This window comes from Mus musculus, chromosome 4 (assembly GCF_000001635.26).
Source record: "Mus musculus strain C57BL/6J chromosome 4, GRCm38.p6 C57BL/6J".
NCBI lineage: Eukaryota > Metazoa > Chordata > Mammalia > Rodentia > Muridae > Mus > Mus musculus.
This window is the reverse complement of record NC_000070.6, coordinates 103,224,369-103,246,663: the sequence shown is the minus strand read 5'-3', so window position 1 is coordinate 103,246,663 and position 22,295 is coordinate 103,224,369. Positions and strand designations below refer to the sequence as shown.

At 40.9% G+C, this 22,295-nt stretch overlaps 1 protein-coding gene across 6 annotated transcripts in view; it reads left to right on the top strand.

Annotated features, from left to right (window-relative positions):
- 4921539E11Rik (RIKEN cDNA 4921539E11 gene) overlaps positions 1-16,219 on the top strand; it is a 60,510-nt gene extending 44,291 nt beyond the window's left edge. For 2 of the 6 annotated variants that reach the window (NM_001163494.1, NM_027612.1), the window contains 4 exons: positions 3,759-3,903; positions 9,664-9,733; positions 10,853-11,033; positions 15,149-16,219. In NM_001163494.1, the coding sequence (NP_001156966.1) occupies positions 3,759-3,903; positions 9,664-9,733; positions 10,853-11,033; positions 15,149-15,694 (942 nt within the window). In that variant the 3' untranslated portion in view covers positions 15,695-16,219. Of the gene's footprint in view, positions 1-3,758; positions 3,904-9,663; positions 9,734-10,852; positions 11,034-12,958; positions 13,006-15,148 lie in introns of those variants that run through there. The other 4 variants (XM_006503395.2, XM_006503396.3, XM_017320385.2 and 1 more) reach the window with 4 other exon arrangements.
- Positions 16,220-22,295: the final 6,076 nt, after the last annotated feature.

Below are 22,295 nucleotides of genomic sequence, written 5' to 3'. Positions count from 1 at the left end.
GAGAGTCAGCTGTGGGCTCATCATGTTACATGTATATTACATGTGTTCCATTGCTCTGTGCACTTTTAGTTTTGTTTTTCTTGTAGCCTCTATACTGACTAGTCTTATGTCAACTTGACACAAACTAGAGTTAGCTATCTGAAGGAAGGGAAACTTAATGTAAAAACTGCCTCCAAAGGGCTGGTGAGATGGCTCAGAGGTTACTAGCTGACTGCTCTTCCAAAGGTCCTGAGTTCAATTCCCAGCAACCACGAGGTAGCTAAGGACCATCTATAATGGGGTTTGATGCCCTCTTCCAACATGTTGTTGTACATGCAGATAGAGCACTAATATGATGAATAAATACATAAATTTAAAAACAAAAACAAAAACTGCCTCCATAAGATCCAGCTTATATGGCATTTAGTGATTGATTAGTGATTAGTGATCTTAATTAGCAATTGATAAGGAGGACCCAGCCCACTGTGGGTGGTACCATCTCCAGGCTGGTCCTCCTGGTTTCTACAAGAAAGCAGACTGAGCAAGCCATGGGGAACAAGCCAGTAGGCAGCACCCTCCACAGCCTCTGTATCAGTTCCTGTCTCCAGGTTTCTACCCTGCTTGAATTCCTGTCCTGACTTCTTTGGACAGTGAATGGAATATGGAAGTGTAAGTCATATAAACCCTTTCCTCCCCGGCGTGCTTTTTTGGTCATGATGTTTTATCAGAAATAGCGTAACCATAACTAAAACACCTTCCCACCTTAAGATCTCTTCCTTTCTTATGATTGTCTTAACTTGTATGATTTCTGTGTGTGTGTGCATGTGCATATACACACACAATTTAAAACTAGAGTCTGCATATGAGAGAAACTATTAGTAGTGTGTGAGTCTGGCTTACCTTTGCTAAACATAAAGACTTCTCATTGCATTCATTTCCTGCAAATGTCATGGCCTCCTTTCTCTTCATGGAGGGACAAAATTCCATTATGCTTAAACATCACATTTTCTTTGCTCAATAATCTACTGGTGAAGATCTTGGAAGATTCTGTTTCTTGGTTATTGTGAGTAGGGTAATAAGTAAGTACCTCTGTGGTACAATGCTTGGCATCCTTTGAGTAGATACAAAGGAATGGAAGAGCTCAGTCACACGGTCATTCTATTTTTAGTTTTTGGAGGACCTCCACATTAATGTCCATCATACCTATAATAATTTACATTCCCCCAAGAGTGTATAAGTGTTCCTCTTTCCCCATATTATCAACATTTGACAAAAGTAGATTTTACTCATAATTGCTATTTTGACTAGGGTATGATGGAACCTTTTTTACCCCAGAAATCATAATATATAAGCAAAAGACAAGCAAGGTGAAAGAGAGAAAGAAAGGAAGAGAGAGAGATAGAGAGAGAGAGAGAGAGAAGGGAAGGGAAGAAAGATCCAGACAAAATATCAGACAGAAAATTTTCCAAAACTACTACCATTGAGTTCATTTTGGGTTGGCCAACTACTGCTGGGCATGGGGCCTGTTCTGGTGTGGTTTGAATACCCAGTGAGACTCTATTGGAGACAAGTTTTCCTTTGTGAGCCATGGTCACTTGACTATAGCTTCCTCGTCAGTGATGGGATCTTGTGTTTACTTCTCCCTCGGTACTGGGAGCCCACTAGCTTGTACTTGTCAGGCCCTGTGCATGCCGCTCCAGTCTCTATGGTTTATAATGTATGTCAGGCCTGTTGTGCCAGGAAGCCATGGTTTCCTTAGAGTCCTCCATCCCCACTGTCTTATGCATTCTTTCTACTGTCTCTGTGGCGATATTTCCTCTTCCTGACAGGAGGAATTTGATGGAGACATCACATTTAGAAGTGAGTGTTACAAGGTCTCTTATTCTGCACATTGTCCAGTTGTGGGTCTCTGTTCCCATCTACTGCAGGAGGGAACTTCTCTGATGATGGCTAAGCAAGGTACTTATCTATGAATATAGCAGTCATTAGGAGTCATTTATTGCTACCTTCCTTTACCAGAAGAGTGGTATTTGGCTCTCCTCTAGGTCCCTGGGCTATCTAGTCTCAAGTTCTTGGCCACCGAAGTGCTGTCAAGTATGGGTTTCATCTCATAGAATAGGCCTAGAATCCAATCAGACAGTGATTGGTTACTCCCACAACTTCTGTACCATGATTGCACCCGTGTATCAGGTACATTGGTCACTATTGTTATATGGAAGCATTTATCATGGGTTTGGTGTTTACCTTTCTGCTCTGGTAGCAGGCAGAATTCTTTCCAGTACCACGAACACTGTTCAGTAGGGGTGAAGGCTCTGGTTAGATACCAGCTCAGCTTCTCTGTGTTCAATGAGATATGTATATAGGTGGTGTCTGCAGCAATAGGGCCTTACCAGCAAGATGGAATCTTAAAGAAATTTTAGTTTTATTTAAGTAATGGCTAAGGATAGGAACCCTTTTTCAACTATTTATTGGCCATTTGTATTTCTTCTTTTGAAAATGATTCTGTTTATTCACCTATTTACTATGTGGTTGGCTTGTTTTCTTGATGTTTATTACAGTTATTTATGAATTTTACATATCAGTTCCCTGCCTGATGGCATAGTTAGCAAATACTTCTTCCCATTCTGCAGACCACCTCTTCACTCGGAACAATGTGCTGTGCAGGAGCGTTTTTAATGTCACACGATCTCACATGTCCATCTTTGAAATTACCTTCTCGATACTCATTTCCTTTCTGGAAAATCCTTGCCTGTCCCTTTAACTTGAAGTGTGTTTTGCTGTTGTTTTGTGGTATGCGTATGCACACGTGTACTGTGCTTGTGTGTGATATATGCATGTGCGTGGAGGGGTCCTAAGCATCCATGTCCAAGTGGGCAGAGGCCAGAGGAACATGAGCAGTACCATGCTCTATCATTCCACCTTCCTGGCCCCTACTCAGAACTGTTCTGCTGTCGTTCCCATGCTATTAGAACAGAGCTGGATCATTTCCTTGGTTTGAACTTCAATTACATTTCGAAAAATGCTTTTTTTATGAATATGAAGTCCAACTTTTATTGAAAAGGGAAATAACAATTAGTACACAAACCTAGGCAAATCTTTTCAGATTTGTTTCCTTATTCATAAAGGGTTAATGATAACACTAGCCTAAGGGGTGGATTATATAAAACGCCATATTCAAAGGTACTTATCTCCAAAGGGTTATCTCAATGGTGAAGCACCTGCCTAATTAATATTCATGAGGCCCTAGGTTCAATTCCCAGCACTGAAAAACAGTATTTTAAGAACCACATAGGTAGTAGTTATCATAATTAGATATTAGAAATGTGAATAATTATCCCCAAGCTATATAGCTGGTATACACAATCCTCTAGATTGGATTCTTACCATAGTATAAACTTGTGGATGGAGTGGCACATACCTGTAATCCCAGCACTCAAGAACTGGAGTCAGAAGGATTACAAGTAGCTAAAGGGGGCTGGAGAGATGTCTCAGTGGTTAAGAGCACTGACTGCTCTTTCAGAGGTCCTAAGTTCAAGTCCCACCAACCACATGGTGGCTCACAACCATCTGTAATGGGATCTGCTGCCCTCTACTGGTGTGTCTGAACACAGCGACAGTGTACTCATATATTTAAATTAATAAATCTTTTTAAAAAATAAATAAAAGAAGTAGCTAAAGGTCAGCCTGGAATCCATGAGATCTTGTTTCGATGGACGGGGTGCGGGGAGAATACAGATAGAAACACTTTCTAAGATGTCTCCACTTCTCCTGCTGTTTAGACAGAATACGCCAATCCCCTGCCTTTTCCACAGCTTTGGTCTAAACACCTGTGTAAAAAATCAGCGGAGTCTTCAGTCCCGACTCCCAAACTCACCAATGAATCCAATGCTAGTAAGAAGGAAAACGTCTCTCCTCCATTTACAGGTACACAAATTATATGTCTATGTCAAAAGTAGCAGCATCTTGTCTACATTATAAACATCAAGGAAATATATGCCCAAGGAACCGCCCTGTTTGGATGTACAGACAGGCCACGCCTTTACTGTGTAACATCGGTCACGACTGGGAAAAAATACAAAGTCTGTTCCTTAGACCTCTGCTTATGTCAAGTCCATTTATAAATTATTTTATTAGCTCCAGTCTGGCCCTTCCAACCTCCAGCCAGAACAGAACCCGAGGCATCTGCTTCTGGCCAAGAACAGGGATTTAAACTGTTTGCTTTCAGGGTCCTTGCTCCCATTATGTCTAACCCTGTTTCCATCTCTTGTCCTCTTCGCTGCTTAGAAACTAAAGTTTATAAAAGACGAGTCAAATGGGAATGTCCCTAGGGAGCACAGATAGCAAAAACTTAATTAAATATATTAATTACATTTTTATGCTGTATATGTATGCATGCATTATGCTGGTACATGCATCCTACTTTTCACGTGTAGAAGTCAGAGGACAACATGATGGTCCTGGAACTCTCTTCTTATCATGTAGATTGTGGGTATCAAGCTTAGGTCACCAGTCCTGGCAGCAACTATGGAGTCATCTCATATAACCATACTTAGTTGCCATTACATAGAGACCTCCTCAGAACCTTTGTTTCTTTGTCCTAAATGACCCAGCAGAACCTCAGTGGCACAGCACAACTTCAAAAGCCTTTTAAGTTGACAAAGTCTGCCATACAAGGGTGCCAAGAGCCCAAAGAGCCCACCAGAATCAAAATAGCTCAGAAAAACTCAGAAAAACAAAGCCAGTCACCAAAATAACTCTGAGAGCTCAGTGGAGCCCAGTGGAACCCCAAACTAAGGTGAAGGCAAAGTGAAGGATACACAGATCAAGGGGAAGCTTCTAAAGGGTTAAATTTTCCCAAGTGCAAATCAAGTCCAATCATTTGTTTCTCTACTTTGTCAAAGAGAAGTGAAAAACATCTGATGTTGGTTGAAATGGAAATAAATAGGGGAAAAAAATCCCTGGAAAAAATTATTCAAGCAGCTACATGGAACCCTTTGGTCTTTCTTTTTCATCTGTGGTTAATTTGCCACTGAAAAGTGCAGAAAATGAGTGGCCACCACCAGAAATGCAGAAAAAGATCCATGGGCTGGTGAGATGGCTCAGTGGGTTAAGAGCACTGACTGCTCTTCCGAAGGTCCTGAGTTCAAATCCCAGCAACCACATGGTGGCTCACAACCACCCGTAATGAGATCCGATGCCTTCTTCTGGCGAGTCTGAAGACAGCTACAGTGCACTTATGTATAATAATAAATAAATCTTAAAGAAAAAGAAAGGAAAGAAGAGCAAATAAAGAGGTCTGGTGACCCTTCCCCTCCCCTTCTAAGTCCATCTTTGGAGTCTTGATATGAGGTGTAGTTATAAGCAAATATGTTGTCATCATACTATACACTTAAGATATAAACACATTATTGTATATAAATTATACCTCAATAAAGCAAAGTTACAAAGACAGCTATAAGGAAACAGTATCTACTACACACAGAAGGGCAGCTGCAGTAAGAACTCACAGTGGTTATGATAGCATGATAGCTCAAGCCAGATCAACTCCCAGCATGGAGATGGGTGGTGGGGGGCAGGGTGAGCATGAAATCTCCCCTCTAGCCAAGTAGCTATTGGTAACTGATAGCTTCTGAAAGGAGGAGAACCAGTTTTCTCTAAAAGTGTAGGCCTGGTAAGCCAATGGCAATCCAGTGAATACCACACATCCAAGAATAGCTGGGAAGCACAACCTGGCCTTGATGTGTTCCTTCAAAGAAGGAATGGGGGGAGTGGATCTGGGCAGTGCTAAAGGAGCGGGGAGTATGAGCAAAAACATGTTGTATGAGTTTTTCAAAGATCTAATACAAAAATAGTGTTTTAAAAAAAAATCAAAGTCAAGGGACCAGAGAGATGGTTCCGTGGATAAGAGCACTGACTATGGTTCCAAAGGACATTGGTTCAATTCCCAGCATCCGAGTGGGATGTCACTGTCAGTCCCAGGAGATCCCATGCCCTCTTCTGGCCTCCATGGGCAACAGGCACAAACATAGTGCACAGACACACATGAAAGTAAAATACACATGAAGGCAAAATACCCATACAAATAAAAATAAATCTCTTTTTAAATTGAGAAAAAAAACAGGGCAGAAGAATGTAATTGTCAAAAAAAAAAACCTGAGAAAGTAAATTTTAATTTAAAATATTAGTTTTTGTTGTTTGGGTTGTATATTTGTACACATTTGGGAGCTTGAGATTAAAGTCAGGAGTGTTTCCCGATCACTCTCTCTCTACCTTACTCATCAGGATGGCCCTTTTAGTTGAATGCAGAGCTTACCAATGTGGCTGGTTTAGCTAGCTAGCTTGCTCTGGGGATCTGTCTCCACCTTCCCAGTGGTGGAGTTACAAACAGAGTTTCTTCAAGCTTGCATGGCTAGCACTGTACATCCACTAGAGCATCTTCCAGCCTCTCCAGATGCTAGTTTAAAAAGTCAGTAATTGGATATGTAACATAACCTCTCAACATGTGCATTCACCAGTGTCTTCTAAACACAGCCATCTGGATTCACGTTTACTTCCCACAGCTAGACAACCTTTAGTGACTCTTGGAGGAATGTGTGCTGTATTATTAATTCTTTTGACCCTTGATTTTCCAAAATGTCTTTATTTTACTGTCACTTGAGTGAATACAAACAATATTAATCATGACATTTGCTAGGATATAGGAGAGTCTAAAGCAAACAGCACACTAAAATAAAACTACTTGAGGACAAGAAAAAGCAGACTGTATCACTGATATGTGTGCTGGTTTGAATGAGACTAGGCTCACCGATAGGCTCATATAGTTGCATGATTAGTCCAGTTAATGTCCTATTTGGGAAGGATTAGGAGGTGTGGCCTTGTTGGAGGAGGGGATCTATCACTGGTGGTGGGTTTAAAGGTTTTAAAATCCATGCCATGAGCACCTGCTTCTCTCCCCATCTGACTCCCCAGCCCCGGCCCCCACCCACCTGAAAATCAGGATGTAAGGACTCAACTTCTGTTCCAGTGCCATGCCTATATGTTCCCTGCTTTCATTATGAACTAACCCTCTGAAATTGTGACATGCTTTCATTTGTAAGAGTTGCCTAAGTCATGGTGTGTCTTCATATCAATAGAACAGTATGACAGAAGTTGATACCAAAGAGTGCCATATTGCTGTGACAAGCCTGAGCATTCTGTTGTTTGGAGGGATATGGAAGACTTTGGAAGCAGGGCTTAGTGGGCCATACTAGGAGAAGCAAGTTAGAAAATAGTGCTGAGAGATATATGGACTATGGCAGCCCATCTTAAGAGGTTTCAGAAGGGAATAATATTGGAGAGTTTGAAATTTTGGCAAAGAATGTGGCTACTTTTTGCCCTTGTCCAAAAGGTTGGCTGATGACTAAATTGCAGATTTTTAGACTAAAGGCACTTTCAGAGGAGATTTCAATATTCAGAGTCAATACTGACTGCGTTATGTGTTTATTAGTGATCACTCTTATCTAGATCTACAATGAAAAGGAGCATGCTGGACAAAAAAAAAAAAAATACAAATGGACAGTTTGAGGGGGTGGGGGTGGTAAACAGCCTGGAGATGTAAAGTTGGAGTCAAGTTCTGTGCTGAAGGAGACAAAAAGTTGTAAGAAAAGCCAGATTCAAAATAAAATAAAGCACAAGACACCACCCAGCTAATCTTGCAACCATGAAAAGAATAAGCCTGAGGGATTTCCCTGGCCTAGAAACCCTCAACAAATCAAAGTAAATCCTAGGGGGTGGGCGGGGTGTCCCAGCTTTCAGCTCCAGCAAACAGAAAAATTTGGAAGCTTCAGTCAGTGGTTTTGGTTAAAAGTCAAGGATACAGGAAGAGGGCTATCTTAGTTTGGGTTTCATTGCTGTGAAGAGACACCATAACCAAGACAACTCTTACAAAGGCAAACATTTAATTGGGGCTGGCTTATAGTTTCAAAGGTTCCCTCTGGTATCATCATAGCAGAAAGCTTGGCAGCGTCCAGGCAGACTTGTTGCTGGAGGAGCCAAGAGTTCCACATCTTGATCCAAAGGTAGTCAAGAAAAGACTCTCCTACAGACAACTAGAATCTCTCCCTCACTGGGCAGAGCTTGGGCATAAGACCTCAAAGCCCACCCCCACAGGGACACACTTCCTCTAGGAAGGCCACACCCATTCCAATAAGGACACACCTCCTAATAGTGTCACTCCCAGTGGGCCAAGCATTCAAATACATGAGTCTATGAGAGCCAAAGCTATTCAAACCACCACAAGGGTTAAGGAATCTTCTTCCACTGTTAAGGAAAGCCACTAAGGCCAGCAGTTTGACAGAACAGTCCCTGCATGGAGGCCTCTAAAGGTCATTGCATGAAGCTGGATTGCATTGGAGACCCTAAGATGTTGCAGATGCCAGCCAGAGCCATGAGATACCTGCCGAGGAGAGCTGCAGACTGTGTGTGAAACTAGCCCAAGAGAAAGAAGTGTGTTGTAGTCAACAAAGTTTAAAGTTGGAGATCTGAAAAGCACTTTGATATCAGACATGGAGATGTAGAATTTGGAGTTTGCCCTGCTAGGTTTGGGTCTTTGGCTCAGTATTTTCTCCCTCTGCTCCCGTTCTTCTCTTTTAGAATGGTAATGTGTGTTTGGTGCCATTGTATGTTAGAAGTATGTGAAATGCTGGGTTTTATTTTATTTTATCTTATTTTATTTTAATTTTACACGGGGTTACAGTTAAGAAAATGCCTAAAACACTTTGAACTTTTAAGCAGTCTTGAGACAGAAACCTCTGGGGACTTTTGAACTTGGACTAAATGCAGTTTGCATTATAATATGCCTACAAGCCCAAGGGGGGGGGCAGGGAGTGGAATGTGGTGGTTTGAATGAGTTTGGTCACACAGACTCAGGTGTTTGTGTGCTTAGTCCCCAGATGATGAAGTGTTTGGAAAAGAGTAGGAGGTATGGCCTTGTTGGGTTGTCATGGGGTTATGCTTTGGGGTTTCAAAAGCCCACACTATTCTCAGCATCTCTGCCTGCTGCCTGCGAATAAACCTGCAACTTTTGTCCATGAAAACTCTTCACTACTTTTATGTTTGCACTGTCTTAGCTGAATACTGAAGTCTTGCTCTATCTTTTCTTCTACTTTGTTCACTCAAGAAGTATGGATGGCAAAACGGCTCAGTGGTGAAAAGCACTTACTGCCCTTGCAGACAATTTGATTTTGATTCCCAGCACTACATCAGACAACTCATGCCTACCTGTAACTCCGACTCCATGTGGTCGGACATCTCTGCCCTCCATGGGCACCTACACTCACGTGACACAGACAAACAAACACACAAAAAAAGGTCAACACACTACTACAAATTTGCCACTATGCCAGAAGTTTTCTATGTTATTTTAAACAATTTTTTAAAGATTTATTTATTTTATATATGTGAATACACTGTTGCTGTTTTCAGATACGTCAGAAGAAGGCATCAGATTCTACTATAGAAGGTTGTGAGCCACCATGTGGTTGCTGGGAATTGAACTCAGGACCTTTGGAAGAACAGTCAGTGCTCTTAACCACTGAGCCATCTCTCCAGCCCTTCTATGTTATTTTAAACTGTAAGATATTTCATTCAGACATTTTCTAGGTAGCATCGTACTTATGTATCCTTTATGAAAATCTGTAATTGCAGATCAACATGAAAGCAGAACTAAGAAGTCCATGCATTCTACAGACCACTCAGCAGATTCTAGTACAAGCAGGTAATCTATTTTTTAAAATGTTAATATTTTTATACTGTTCAATGACAACTCTGGTAGAGCAAGTTCGCCTTGTCTAATACAGAATAATGATTTTTTTTCTGCTTATTATTAACATTTACTGTCATAATGCCATCAAAGGAGGAGCCCCAGACTGGTCAGCTAGTGGGCTTCCTATACTGAGTGTAGTCAAATGAAAATAGAGAGTATAAGTATGTGTTGTAGTAGGTACCAATTTAGTTATATTTCCACGAGGAGGTGGAAAAGTGGTTTGTTTTTCCTTAGCATCTAGATCCTTCTCATCAGCATCTCTGCATAATAAGTTGGCCATGGGGATGTTTTGCAACTTTGGAACAATGATGGATGGGTTCTTTAGGCTTAAGTCACCCTTCTGTTTCTCTCCAAGACAGAATCTGTGGAGTGTGCATGAGTAAGGGCCTTGATGACCTTTGGGAAAAGGAAATAAGGGTACTAGACAAGGATCAGAACCAGATCCCGGTGCTAATGTCAGGACGAGTGATCACAGGGTTCCTCCCTAGGTCCCCTGTGGCTGCTGATCGTGGCCTGAGAGCCGTGGTCTATTCTCTACGAAATATGTCAGAATCCACTCTCAGGACCCACTGACAGGATGGGCTTTCTGAGGCTCTGTCATCTCCTCCATGCTCACCCTCTGTGAGTGAGGCTATCTGCCTTACCTTTGCCTAGTCTATGCTACAGGTTAGCTTAAAAGCCTGCAAGGATAAGCCCACTTGCAGCTTAAATCAAGGGAAACCTGAGATGAAAAGCTTATTTTCTTTTTGCCTGTGCACAGTGCTGCACCCTCTTTACTAAATTGTTATAAAGCCCCAGGAAAGATGTGTCCAACACCTCTCTGCCCATAGCCTCTACTCAGCCTCTATATCATGCTCCCCACTCGAAAATGACAGGTACCCAGGTAACTGTCTGGTTTCCACCTCTGCTCCTGCTGCCTCTCCTACAAAGCAGGCAGGAAAGGATGGCCTTATCAGACTGATTGATACCTAATGGATGGATCAGTGGGCATGTTGGTAGTAACTTCCAGAAAGAGAGGTAGGGAGAGAACTGATTGGCTCAAATCACTTCCTAAACAATGTTAATTTTCAGGGGGAAATGCCCTCCAAAGGGTATTACAAAAGAAAGTGAGTTAACCAGAAATGATGAAGCCAGAAAGCCCCATCCAGTCAAACAGAGCATCATGCTTCCCCTGGACTGTGAGGACCTACTGAAAAATCCAAAAATAAAGACAATTGACCTTCGTCCAGCAGTGACAGTACATACTTCCATGGTAAGATCTACTGCTATTTGGGGAAAATGTGTAGTACAAGCCCTGGGAAGGCTAAAAAGAGAACGTGACTTGAAATCTTCCTTGTGAGAAAGCATCCAAACAAAGCCCATTCTGCTTTGTTGATTCTATGCCTCTATCACAGGCCGTAATTAACAACTTTGAAGCTGGAGAGGACAGACACTTTGTCAGACTTCTATAGCTTCTGCAATCCTAAATAGACTAGTCCTCTCCACCACACCCCAACACACCTTTTCATGGCAACTTCTTCTGAACAGAAGACTCTTAAAGACAATGTGATTGGCCTAATTCCTGGAAGGCTGATGAAGAGAGTTTCTATCTCTACCTAACAACACATAGACTTAAAGCAGTGGTTCTCAACCTGCGGGTCTTGACCCCTTCCCCCAAAGACTATATATCAGATCTCCTGGATATCAGATATTTATAATTAATAAAAGTAACAAAATGACAGTTATGAAGTAGCAACAAAATAATCTTCTGGTTGGGGTTGTCACAAAATGAGGAACTGTACTAAAGGATTGCAGCATTAGAAAGATTGAAAACCACTAACTTATAGGGTAGAAATTCTCTATAGTGTTGGATAAACCCAAACTAAAGTGAAGGCCATCATTGTGGCTAAGTTGGTAATATTTTTATCGACAAAGGATAGTTAAACTGGTTCCTTGGTCATCTTTTGGGGAGTCCTAGACATTGGAATACTTTTCATGCTAAGAACACTTGTATACCATTAGTCTAATTTCTGATTTCATTCTAGGAAAGACTTGCTATCTTGCTGTCTTGCTGTCCAGGGCTTATTTAGCCCTTGGTTCCTGCTCTGTTTCTGTCTTATTCTACCTAGAGACCTCCCAGCTGTAGCTAGCACAAGACACTGACTTGCTCCATGTCTAGGGGACCTAAGCTGAAGACTTCATTCAGATGAATCCATCTCTGTGCCTAAGGCAGAGCAAATGTCAGGGTTTACTATGGAAGGGCAAAGCTCTGCCTCAGCTGAGAAGGCTCCCTCAAGTCCATCTCCTAGTCCAGGCATCCTATAATGGTACCTAACCAATTCTTTGTGCCAGCACCTTCCCACCCCTCTGGCACCTGGACTTCTTCAGGTACCTAAGCCTTTTATCTAAGGACTCAGTAAGCACAGCCCGTTTCCCTGTGGCTATGTAAAGAAGCAGAATGCCCCATCCCAAGTATGGCTGCTGGTGTGGTTTGGATGTCTCTGCTCACTCACATCCATAGGCTGGAACTGGCGCTGGAGATTAAAAGCTAGTGTAGTGGTCACACGAGAGACATTTATGAGGTGATTACACCAGCTCTCAGGATTGGGGTCAGTACTCTTACAAAGGTCTCCAGGGAATTGACTAGGCTGGTTTTGATTTTATATCTTTTTCTGTACAAGGGACATCAATACAGTGCCAAGTATAAAGGACAGACCAAACACCAAGCCCTTTCCATTTTTGAGTTTAGACTTCCCAACTTTCAAAGCTATAAAAAATAAATTGCTACTATTTATTTTTTAATGAAGCAATTATTGATTTAATGTTTGCTAAGCAAATACTGGTAATATGTATATTTTACTAGTTTCCATGGAACTAACTTTTTACCTAGAAAGAGAATTAAGGGTTGTGAAAATTAATTATGCAAGTGTGAGGATGGTAATTAAAAAAGAACTTTTATAGATTTTTTATTACTATAATAAAGCATGTTCTATTTTTATATCCATCTATTAATTTGGCTACTTTATTCAAATATATTAAATACCTTTACCAAGTATTATATCAAGTCCTAAGGTATGATCATAATAATGGACATATTTCAAAAATTTTAAATTAGAATAGCTATATGTGATCATGTGAGTTTATATTCACTAATGTCTCTTATTATTTCTCAACCCATTTTGGGGGGTTTGTTGTCAGATGCCATCTAGGAAAGGCTAAAGGCATGCAAGTGACATTTCTGGAGATGGCCCACTGTTTTGCATGGTCTATGAGGTATGAGCTCTGAGGCAAGGTCCCAAGAGAATTCATCCCAGGATTGCTTCTTGCTGCTGATATACCTTTTCCTGTCACTATTACATATTTTAATGATTTCTGGTCATTAGCTATTGGATAGGTTTTCTGCAGATTAACATAAAAATGTATCTCATGTAGTGATGCTGTGTAGACAAACTGATAATTTCATAATTCCTATAATGATTGTATAAAATTCTTAAATTTATACAAGCAATTTCCAGCCCCTAAAAGCTATAAATAGGGCTCTGTCACAGGCTAATTGCACTAGGATAAGAAAGCAGGCTTTGAACAAACTATGATCATGGCAAACATTCTAGATTACCTGTGAGGCCATTGTCTGGTAACTAAAGGTCATAAACAGGGACTGGACAACTTATTGTAGGTATAAGTACAGAAAATAAAATATTGACTAGTTTATTTATATACAACTTCAAAACTAATGAAACACAAGGCAGATGATTTGTCTCTTGACAAACCAGTGCTAACTTGTGACATAAGAATTATTAGGAAGACAGTCCCCTTGGTCTTGCTAACTTTATATGCCCCAGTACAGGGGAATGCCAGGGCCAAGAAGTGGGAGTGGGTGGGTAGGGGAGCAGGGCAGAGGGAGGGTATAGAGAACTTTCGGGATAGCATTTGAAATGTATATAAAGAAAATATCTAGTAAAAAACAAATAAGTAAATAAAAAAAGAATTATTGCTTTAAACTTATAATGAACTTATGGAGCTAGTAACATAATTAATGTTTAGTCAAGTACTAGTCTTAATGGAAAGACATGTAAACATTACTACCGTAACTCTGTCATTTTATGACGTAAACTATTGAATTTACTATGAACTTATAGAATGTAAACATGCTCAGAAAACCATTTGATCAATTATCCTGAGAGAGTATAAGAGCTAAGATCCAAAAATAAATGAGGGTGCAGTCATTTTCAGCTTCATCCAGTATGTGTGTATCCTTGTATGAATGCCTTTCTTTCTCTTATTTTTTCTTTTCTTTCCTTTTTTTTTTTTTTTTAATCTGACTCGGTGTTAAGTGTTAAGGAATTTTAAACGTCTCACCAGGTCAGTGAGAGGCCTGAGTCAAAGAAAAAAAAAAAAAAAGAACAAAAGTAATTTTTTTTTATCTCCTGCTGCTGCCAGCAGGAGTTTATTACCAGAAACCAGCTGGCATTTAACCACAGAATAATAAGAAACTGGCTATTATTAGCACAAAATAGTAAGAGAGAGTTACAAGGCCAGAGATCATCAGTTTTTGGCCTTTGATCTTTGTGTCCTGCCTCAGAGCCTGGAGTACAACCAAAGGTTGGGACTGGACTCCTATAGTTTGTTCCTTTTCTTTCTAGAGCACGGCCTTCTAAGGAATGCTCATACACTGTTTCTTCTTACCCACTCTCTTCTCTCCACTCACAATACCACAAGCACTTAAGAAATGTACTTATTTCTATATACCTCACATTTCAGAAAGGATTTAAGAAAGCCAAGCCTTTGAATTTGGTGTCTAATAAAGCTATTGGCTATTGAGAAGGAAGTGTATTATAGAAAAGCACGTTTTTTAAAAATGTATTTGAATGTTATTATTGTTATCGCATACTTCTTTATAGTCATTTAAAATATTTTAAAGGGGCCTAGCAAACACATAAGTGGATGCTCACAGTCAGCTATTGGATGGATCACAGGGCCCCCAATGGAGGAGCTAGAGAAAGTACCCAAGGAGCTAAAGGGATCTGCAACCCTATAGGTGGAACAACATTATGAACTAACCAGTACCCCGGAGCTCTTGACTTTAGCTGCATATGTATCAAAAGATGGCCTAGTCGGCCATCACTGGAAAGAGAGGCCCATTGGTCATGCAAACTTTATATGCCTCAGTACAGGGGAACGCCAGGGCCAAAAAGTGGGAATGGATGGGTAGGGGAGTGGGGGGGAGGGTATGGGGGACTTTTGGGATAGCATTGGAAATGTAATTGAGGAAAATATGTAATAAAAATATTTTTTAAAATATTTTAAAATTTTATTTTCATGTTTAAAGTGTACATATAGCTTTGCTTCAATAGGTTTATGACTCGGTATTTTTTCTTTAATCTACAGAAACAATCCCACGCAAATCCAATAATTTTCTATGACACTGAATATGTACAAATGCTGTTCCTGACCAAAAGGTTTACCCCCTACGCTATGAAATGTACAGAAAGGAATATTGTATTAGAAAAAAATTATGAAGTACTCAAAGTTTTGTTTAGTGATGAACCAAGTGCTGTTTCTGAACCTATCCAGCAAAAACATTTGCAAGTCTTCTCTGCTGAATATGCCCAAAAGAGTATAAATGAGAAACGAAAGAAGAAACATGACCGTCTGGTTTCAAAGAAAATATCTCCGAACACTCGTTATAATTTATCCCAAACATTTTCCAGCTTAAGCAAAAAATTTGTTGGTTACTTTGATAAAGATGTTACTCAAGGAAAGAGTTATAAGGCAAACAGATTTGAAAGGTTTTCCAAAACAAAGCCACCACCCACACGCAAACTTACTACCTTACCTATCAAGTATGACTCCAAGCCTCTGAAAAATATATTTGAAATACATAAACTAAACAACATGACCCCATTGGATAACCTGCTAGGCTTGAGAGCATAAAGAATCATTTGCGCAGCAATATTTAAAAACGAGAAGAACCAGGTACCAAGATCATAGAAGAAATTATTATCTGATTCCTGATGTTCTGATGGATGAAGTACTCAGTCCGAAGTGCTCGGTTCAAGATCAACCAACATTGTTAGCTAACACTGGGATATAATTAGGAAATTATGAGCAAGAGGGATTCATTCATGATTTATCTTTTTGGTTGTGAGCTTACCTTTTCCAGGATGAGCCATCTCTCTAGCCTATTCATGGCTTATCTCAATTATACTTACCAGACACCACTGTTGGCTACAGCACATTCTCATTTAGTACCAACTGTGGCATAAATTGATGAGAAAGTTGCTGCCAGAAGCCACAAAATATCAACAACCTTGCCCTATGGTTGACTATCAGCACAGATACACCAATAGTTTACTGAATACGGAGTTAATGGTAGACCAGCATTTCAGATACTCCTGGGGAAATCGTGTCACGTGACCAGTGTAGTGTGATTAAAAAGGCTTCATAAAACCTGTTAAAGCTGTTTGGAACTTCGTTATTGTATTTCCCGAGCATTATTTAGCTTTCCTTGTGAGTTTGGAATAACTTAATGAGTAAGGTCTGTAAGTGAGATAATTGTGGTAGAAAATCCTATCAAATGGTGAGTGTCCTGGATACATTGTTTCAGGCTACCCCCATGTCCCACTGCCACTCCTTTACTCTTCCTTCTTGACCCAGTATAAACACGGAACTCTTCATGATCTCAATAATTTATTCCCAAGTTCATTTGGGATGCAAATCTATAGAATCCCACATATTTTTCACTTAAAAACAGTCTTTGAAGGCAGGCAAATGGCTAGGCCTTCAACCTACAACATTTTTCTCAAATGCACAAAATCCTAGTTTAATTCCTAACGTGAAATAAAAAGGTAGTGATAAATTCCAAGATCATCCTACAAAAGACTGTTTAACTTATACCTTTATTAACTAGAATTTAATGTGAAAATAAATAATGATTTGTTATTTCCAATAATTAAAAGAAAATGCAAGGTAAAAACAAAAAAGGATCTTCCCGTGTTAACTGGGATTTGAGGACAAGCAGGCTGGATTAGAAGCATCTAATTAAAGGAAGCTGAAGGCCAGAAGCTCAGCTGCAAACCAGGCAGGGCAGGAACCTGAGTATCATCTGTGGTGATACTACAGCAGCCAAGATGTTCAGGTCCCTCACGCCCCACACCCCCAGTCTTTTCTCAGTGTCTCCATTCTGCCATTTCCTTTGCTTTAATACAGAATTAATTACATAATATAAAACTGCTTTAATACAGCTTGCTATAATACAGACTATTCCCTCCCAATTCCCATGCTGGGTCAAAAAAGAAACCATAGACTCATTGGAACAACAAGAAAATCAAGACATAGACCACAGCCCTAGTAAGATAAAAAGCTATGGTGACAGGCTTCCCGTAGTCAGCATTAGATACAGACAAGTGACCCTTAGGGAAGATTTAGATGCGCCTGTGAAAGTGCCTGTCTCAGTTTACTTTATTCCCACTCAAGGTTGGGAACACAGCAGGGGCTCATGGCAAGGTTATTTTCTAGGTTAAACAGTGCCTGGTATTTTAGCATTGTAACATTCAATAAAATTTTCTCTCTATCCCATTTCCCCTTAACCTTGCTCATGCTCTAACTTTTCTAAAAGAAATGTCCTTGGAAGTCATTCACTCAACTTTTTTTTTTCTAAGTGTTTTCTAACTACACTATTCAGGTTTAAGAGGTGGATGGGGTGGGGATAGGAAGTGAGTAACTGGTTATTTTTGGTCCCTATGAGTGTTTATGAGCTTTATCCTTTAGGAAGACACTAAAAGCTGGCTATGTAACTCAGTCCTAGAGCTCTTACCTAGCGTCAGTGAGGCCTAGGTTTAATATCAGTAGTAAAAAAAAAAAAATGAAGTTTGACATAAGTTCAAAATCATATTAGAGTTCCATTGCTGTGAGAAAATACCACAGCCCTCCTACTTAAATTTCCAGTGCTGTGATAACACATGTCCAAAAGCAACTAAGGGAATCAAAGGAATTCTTTCCGTTTACAGTTGTAATAGGGAGGTCACAGTAGGAAGTCAAAGCAGGAACCTGAAGGCAGGAACCTGAAGGCAGGAACTGAAGCAGAGACCATGGAGGAGTGCTGCTTACAGGCTTTCTCCTCATGGCTTGTTCAGCCTGCTTTCTTATTCCACCCAGAGCCACCTGCCTAGGGATGGTATTATTCACATGGGCTGGCCCCTTTCATATCAACCAATAATCAAGAAAAAGTCTCACAGACTTGCCTATGAGTCAAGCTAAAGGAGGCATTTTTCTCAATTGAAGTTCCTCTTGCTCAGCGACCCTGACTTGTGTTTGGTTGACAAACCAGGACAATGACCAAGACCAACTTATGGAAAAGTCCATTTGAACTATGGCTCCAGAGGAACAAGAGTCTGTTATGGCAAGAAGCCATGACAAGCAAGTAGCATGCTTGGAGTCAGGAACAAGAAACTGAGAGCTCAGGTCTTGAACCACCACAGCACTAAGCAAAGAAAGCAAACTAGAAGCAGGCAAGGCCTTTACTCTCAAGTGTACCTCTTTACCTCCAGTGACACACTTCCTCCCACAAGAGCCACTGACTAGGGACCAAGTGTTCAAGTGTCCAAGACTAAAGGTGGAATTTCTCATTTAAACCACTGCACGCAGTGAGTAAAAGACTAGTTCAGAATACACCAGAAGATCCTAGCAGTTCCACCCCCAAGAGAAAAAGACTCCAAACATAAAAATGACATTTTTGCTTTCATGTTGATGCACTCTTTTAATCCTAGTCCTCGGTAGGCTAAGGCAGGATGATCATAGGTTCAAGACCGGCCTGGGCTACAGAGTAAAGTAGAATAAGATCCTAGTTCAAAAACAAATTAAAAATCCAAACATACATTTGCTGGGGGACTCAGTTAAAGTAGTTTCTTAGCTGGGAGAGCTGGGCACGAGGAGGCAGAACTTCAACTCCGCACTGTTTTCTGCTTTCAATTGAAAGCTATCATCCTTTAAACCAACAGCTGCCAGGAATGTGAAGCGACATGCTCAGAGTCAGCCTTGGCTTTTATTCTCATTCTAAGATGTGAGCATGGCCTTCAAGGCCAGCCTACAATGAAGGTAATGGTATGGCCCATACTGGTGAACTGGCTGGCTGCTGTGGTCTGTGAATCAATTCCATGGTTATGTGCATTCATTTCCATAGAAATAATCCTGTTCTCATTGTGTCCCAGGAGGACTTGAAGGGACCATTAAGCCTATAGAAAAAATTTTCTTTGTCCCCATCAGTAGTCTTGTTTGCTTGTTTCTTTTATTTTAAATTTATTACTATTGTATGTGTAAAGCACACACACGCACGCACACACACACACACACACACCCCTATGTGGTGTGTACATCCCGCGGAGCATGTGTAGAGGTCAGAGGATGACTTCGAGATGTCAATTATCTCTTTCCACTTTTACACGTGTTCTGGCATCAGACTCAGGCAAGCAGGGTCATGGGATCAGTGCTTTCACTTGCTCAACCATCTTACCAGTCCTTGCCTACATTTTTTGATTAAACAAGAGACTGTTAGCCTCAGCCTAGCAATGATAGGCTAGCTTAGTATATAAATAACCCATAGCCTAAGTGGGAAATATAATGTGGCCAAGTTTCACCAATCATAAGCAGCCATTCTAAGCAAAGTACACAACTTTTGGCACCAAACTCAAATTAGACAATGTTCCATAATATCATAGCCCCCAAAGTCAGAAGCCTAGCTGTACCTAAACATGTGAGTTCTCTACTTCACTTCTGCTTTCAATCTATAGAAATCCAGTCTTCACAGTGCCAGGAAAGATTATCTGAGCCTTTTCTGGTTTGGGTGCTGCCAAATTCATGAGTTACTGTATGATCAAAAAAAAATGTTTAATTTGTCTACATGTTTTCTAACATTTCCACAAAACTAATTGGCAGTAGGCAAGACCTTCACCTTGTGTGGGGAGCCGCCCTCACATTCGCCGTTGCAAGATGACGCTGACATCCTGTGTTCTAAGTGGTAAACAAATAATCTGCGCATGTGCCAAGGGTAGTTCTCCACCCCATGTGCTCTGCCTTCCCCGTGACGACAACTCGGCCGATGGGCTGCAGCCAATCAGGGAGTGACACGTCCTAGGCAGAGGATAATTCTCCTTAAAGGGGAAGGGGTTTCGCCATTCTCTCTCTTGCTCTTGCACTCTGGCTCCTAAAGATGTAAGCAATAGAGCTCTTGCTCTCTTGCTCTCTGGCTCCTAAAGATGTAAGCAATAGAGCTCTTGCTCTCTTGCTCTCTGGCTCCTGAAGATGTAAGCAATAAAGCTTTGCCGCAGAAGATTCCGGTTTGCTGCGTTCTTCCTGGCCGGTCGCGCGAACGCGTGTAAGAACCTTGTCCACCTACAGGTCTGTGGTCACTAAGGACCACAAGAAGACCTAGTATTCTCTAAACCACCTAAGAAAATAACATCCCATCTTGATACCTTATGACCTTGGGTTAGTTATATAACTATATAAGTGACATCATGATAATGTATGTTTTGAGTCTTCTGGATGCAAAATGTATACAGCTGACCAACATAGGGTAAGAAAAATGAAAAAGACCCAGATCTGAAGCAATCGCTTTAAAATGGGAAGGAATTTTCCTGAGGACACTAATCTTTGGGGGTTGGGGGGGGATAAGGACAGCCCTGACTGGCTACGTACTAGGTGCTTTGGCACAGTTGGGACAAAAATATCTGAGAGAACAATTTGAATGGGGGAAGGTTTACTTCAGCTCGTGGTTTTAGAGGATTCCGTTCATGTTACTTGGCCCCAGGCTGCTGAGTCACAGTAGCAGGAGTTTGCAGCAGGAGAACCCAAAGTAGGATCTTGGGATAAGTAGATTTCATCTCAAAGTTTCACGACCTCAGTTCCATGATGGTGCCACCACTTAGAGACCAAACACAAACCCATTGGGGACATTTTATATTTAAACCATAAACAATGAGTGTATAAAAAATATAATGAAATTTTCCTCATTTCTTAATTTCCTGTGGAGACACACTGTGTAGTATCCATGGTCTTCTGCCTGACACAGGCCTTTCTACACTGGAGCTTCTAAAAGCTTGGAGAATGTAGCAATTATCTCCATCTTTTGTTCCTTCCTTCCTTCCTTTTTCCTTCTTACCTCCTTCCTTCCTTCCATCTTTCCTTCCTCCCTTCCTTTCTTCTTCAGTCCTTCCACCTCCCTCCTTTCTCTTCCTTCCATTCACTTCCTTTCTTTCTTCTTCCTTTCTGTCTCCTCAAGCCACCCACCATCATCGTTTGCCACAGTCTCATGTAGCTCAAGCTAGCCTGAACTTGTGCAGCTGAGGATGATCTTGAACTCTTGATCCTCCTGCCTCACACTTCCAAGCACTAGGGCTACAGGGTACCACCATGCCTTGCTTTAGCCTCCATTTCTTGATTGGGTGAAACTAATCTCATAGAAAACTAAAGGCAGAATCAGCTTGTGCTGGCCCTACAATCCCAGCTCTTAGAGATGGAGGCAGAGGGGATAGGTGATTGAGTCAACCTAGGCTATAAAACAAGTACAAATCCAGTTGGGACCTGTCTCAAAAACCAAGCAAGCACAATGAATCAAACAAATACAGAAATGTAGAAAACTATATGCATTAGAAAGCAGATTCTCTTCTCTGTCTCAAAGGATGCAGAAGTCCTTGGTGAGCCTTTGAGTTTCTTTGATTCAATTGTTCTGCACATGTACAATCTGCATGTCTGTACAACATGTACAACAGACATGGCAGCAGAACATGCCCCATTTCCCTCCCAGACCTACCTCTGCCATGCTGCCCAAACAGCTCAGACTATTACAATGGTCACCTACTTACTCGCTTATCATATTCTGAAGCCTCCTCAATCTCCATCCTAGGGTCCTTGGTGAACAGAACCAGTAGAATATCTGTTGTTATAAGAGAGTCTGTTAGCCAGTTTATAAGATCAGAGGCTGAAGAGTCCCACAGTTGTCCATTACTACCTTGGACTGTTATGGAAACTTGGAGCTTCTCATTCCAAGAAACTGGAGGCCAAAAAAGACCAAGGATGCAGTGCCAGCCCAAGGCTGAAGGCCATTGGTACAGTTCTGTGTTTAAAGGCTGAAGAGTCTGACATGTGATGTCTACATGCATCAGCAACAATAACAGCAAAATATATACATATATATATATATATATATTTTTTTTTTTCTGTCCCAATAGGGTTCCAGATGTGTGCACAAAGGAATTTCTCTCTTCCACTTATTCACTCCAAGCTGTGACAAGTTTGGATGGTGCTACCCACATTCAGTTGGGTTTTCCCATTCAGCCTCCTGATCCATATGCCTACCTTGTTTGTGAACAACCTAACAGATGCATCAGGAGTATGTTTTACTAACTTTTCAGTCATCACAACATTCAGTCAACAACCAATATTAATACTCATCACGAACTGCAACATGTAACTTCCAATGTTTTCTTCACAGACTTATTAACGGTTCTGATTTTACCACATGACATTTAAGATTTAA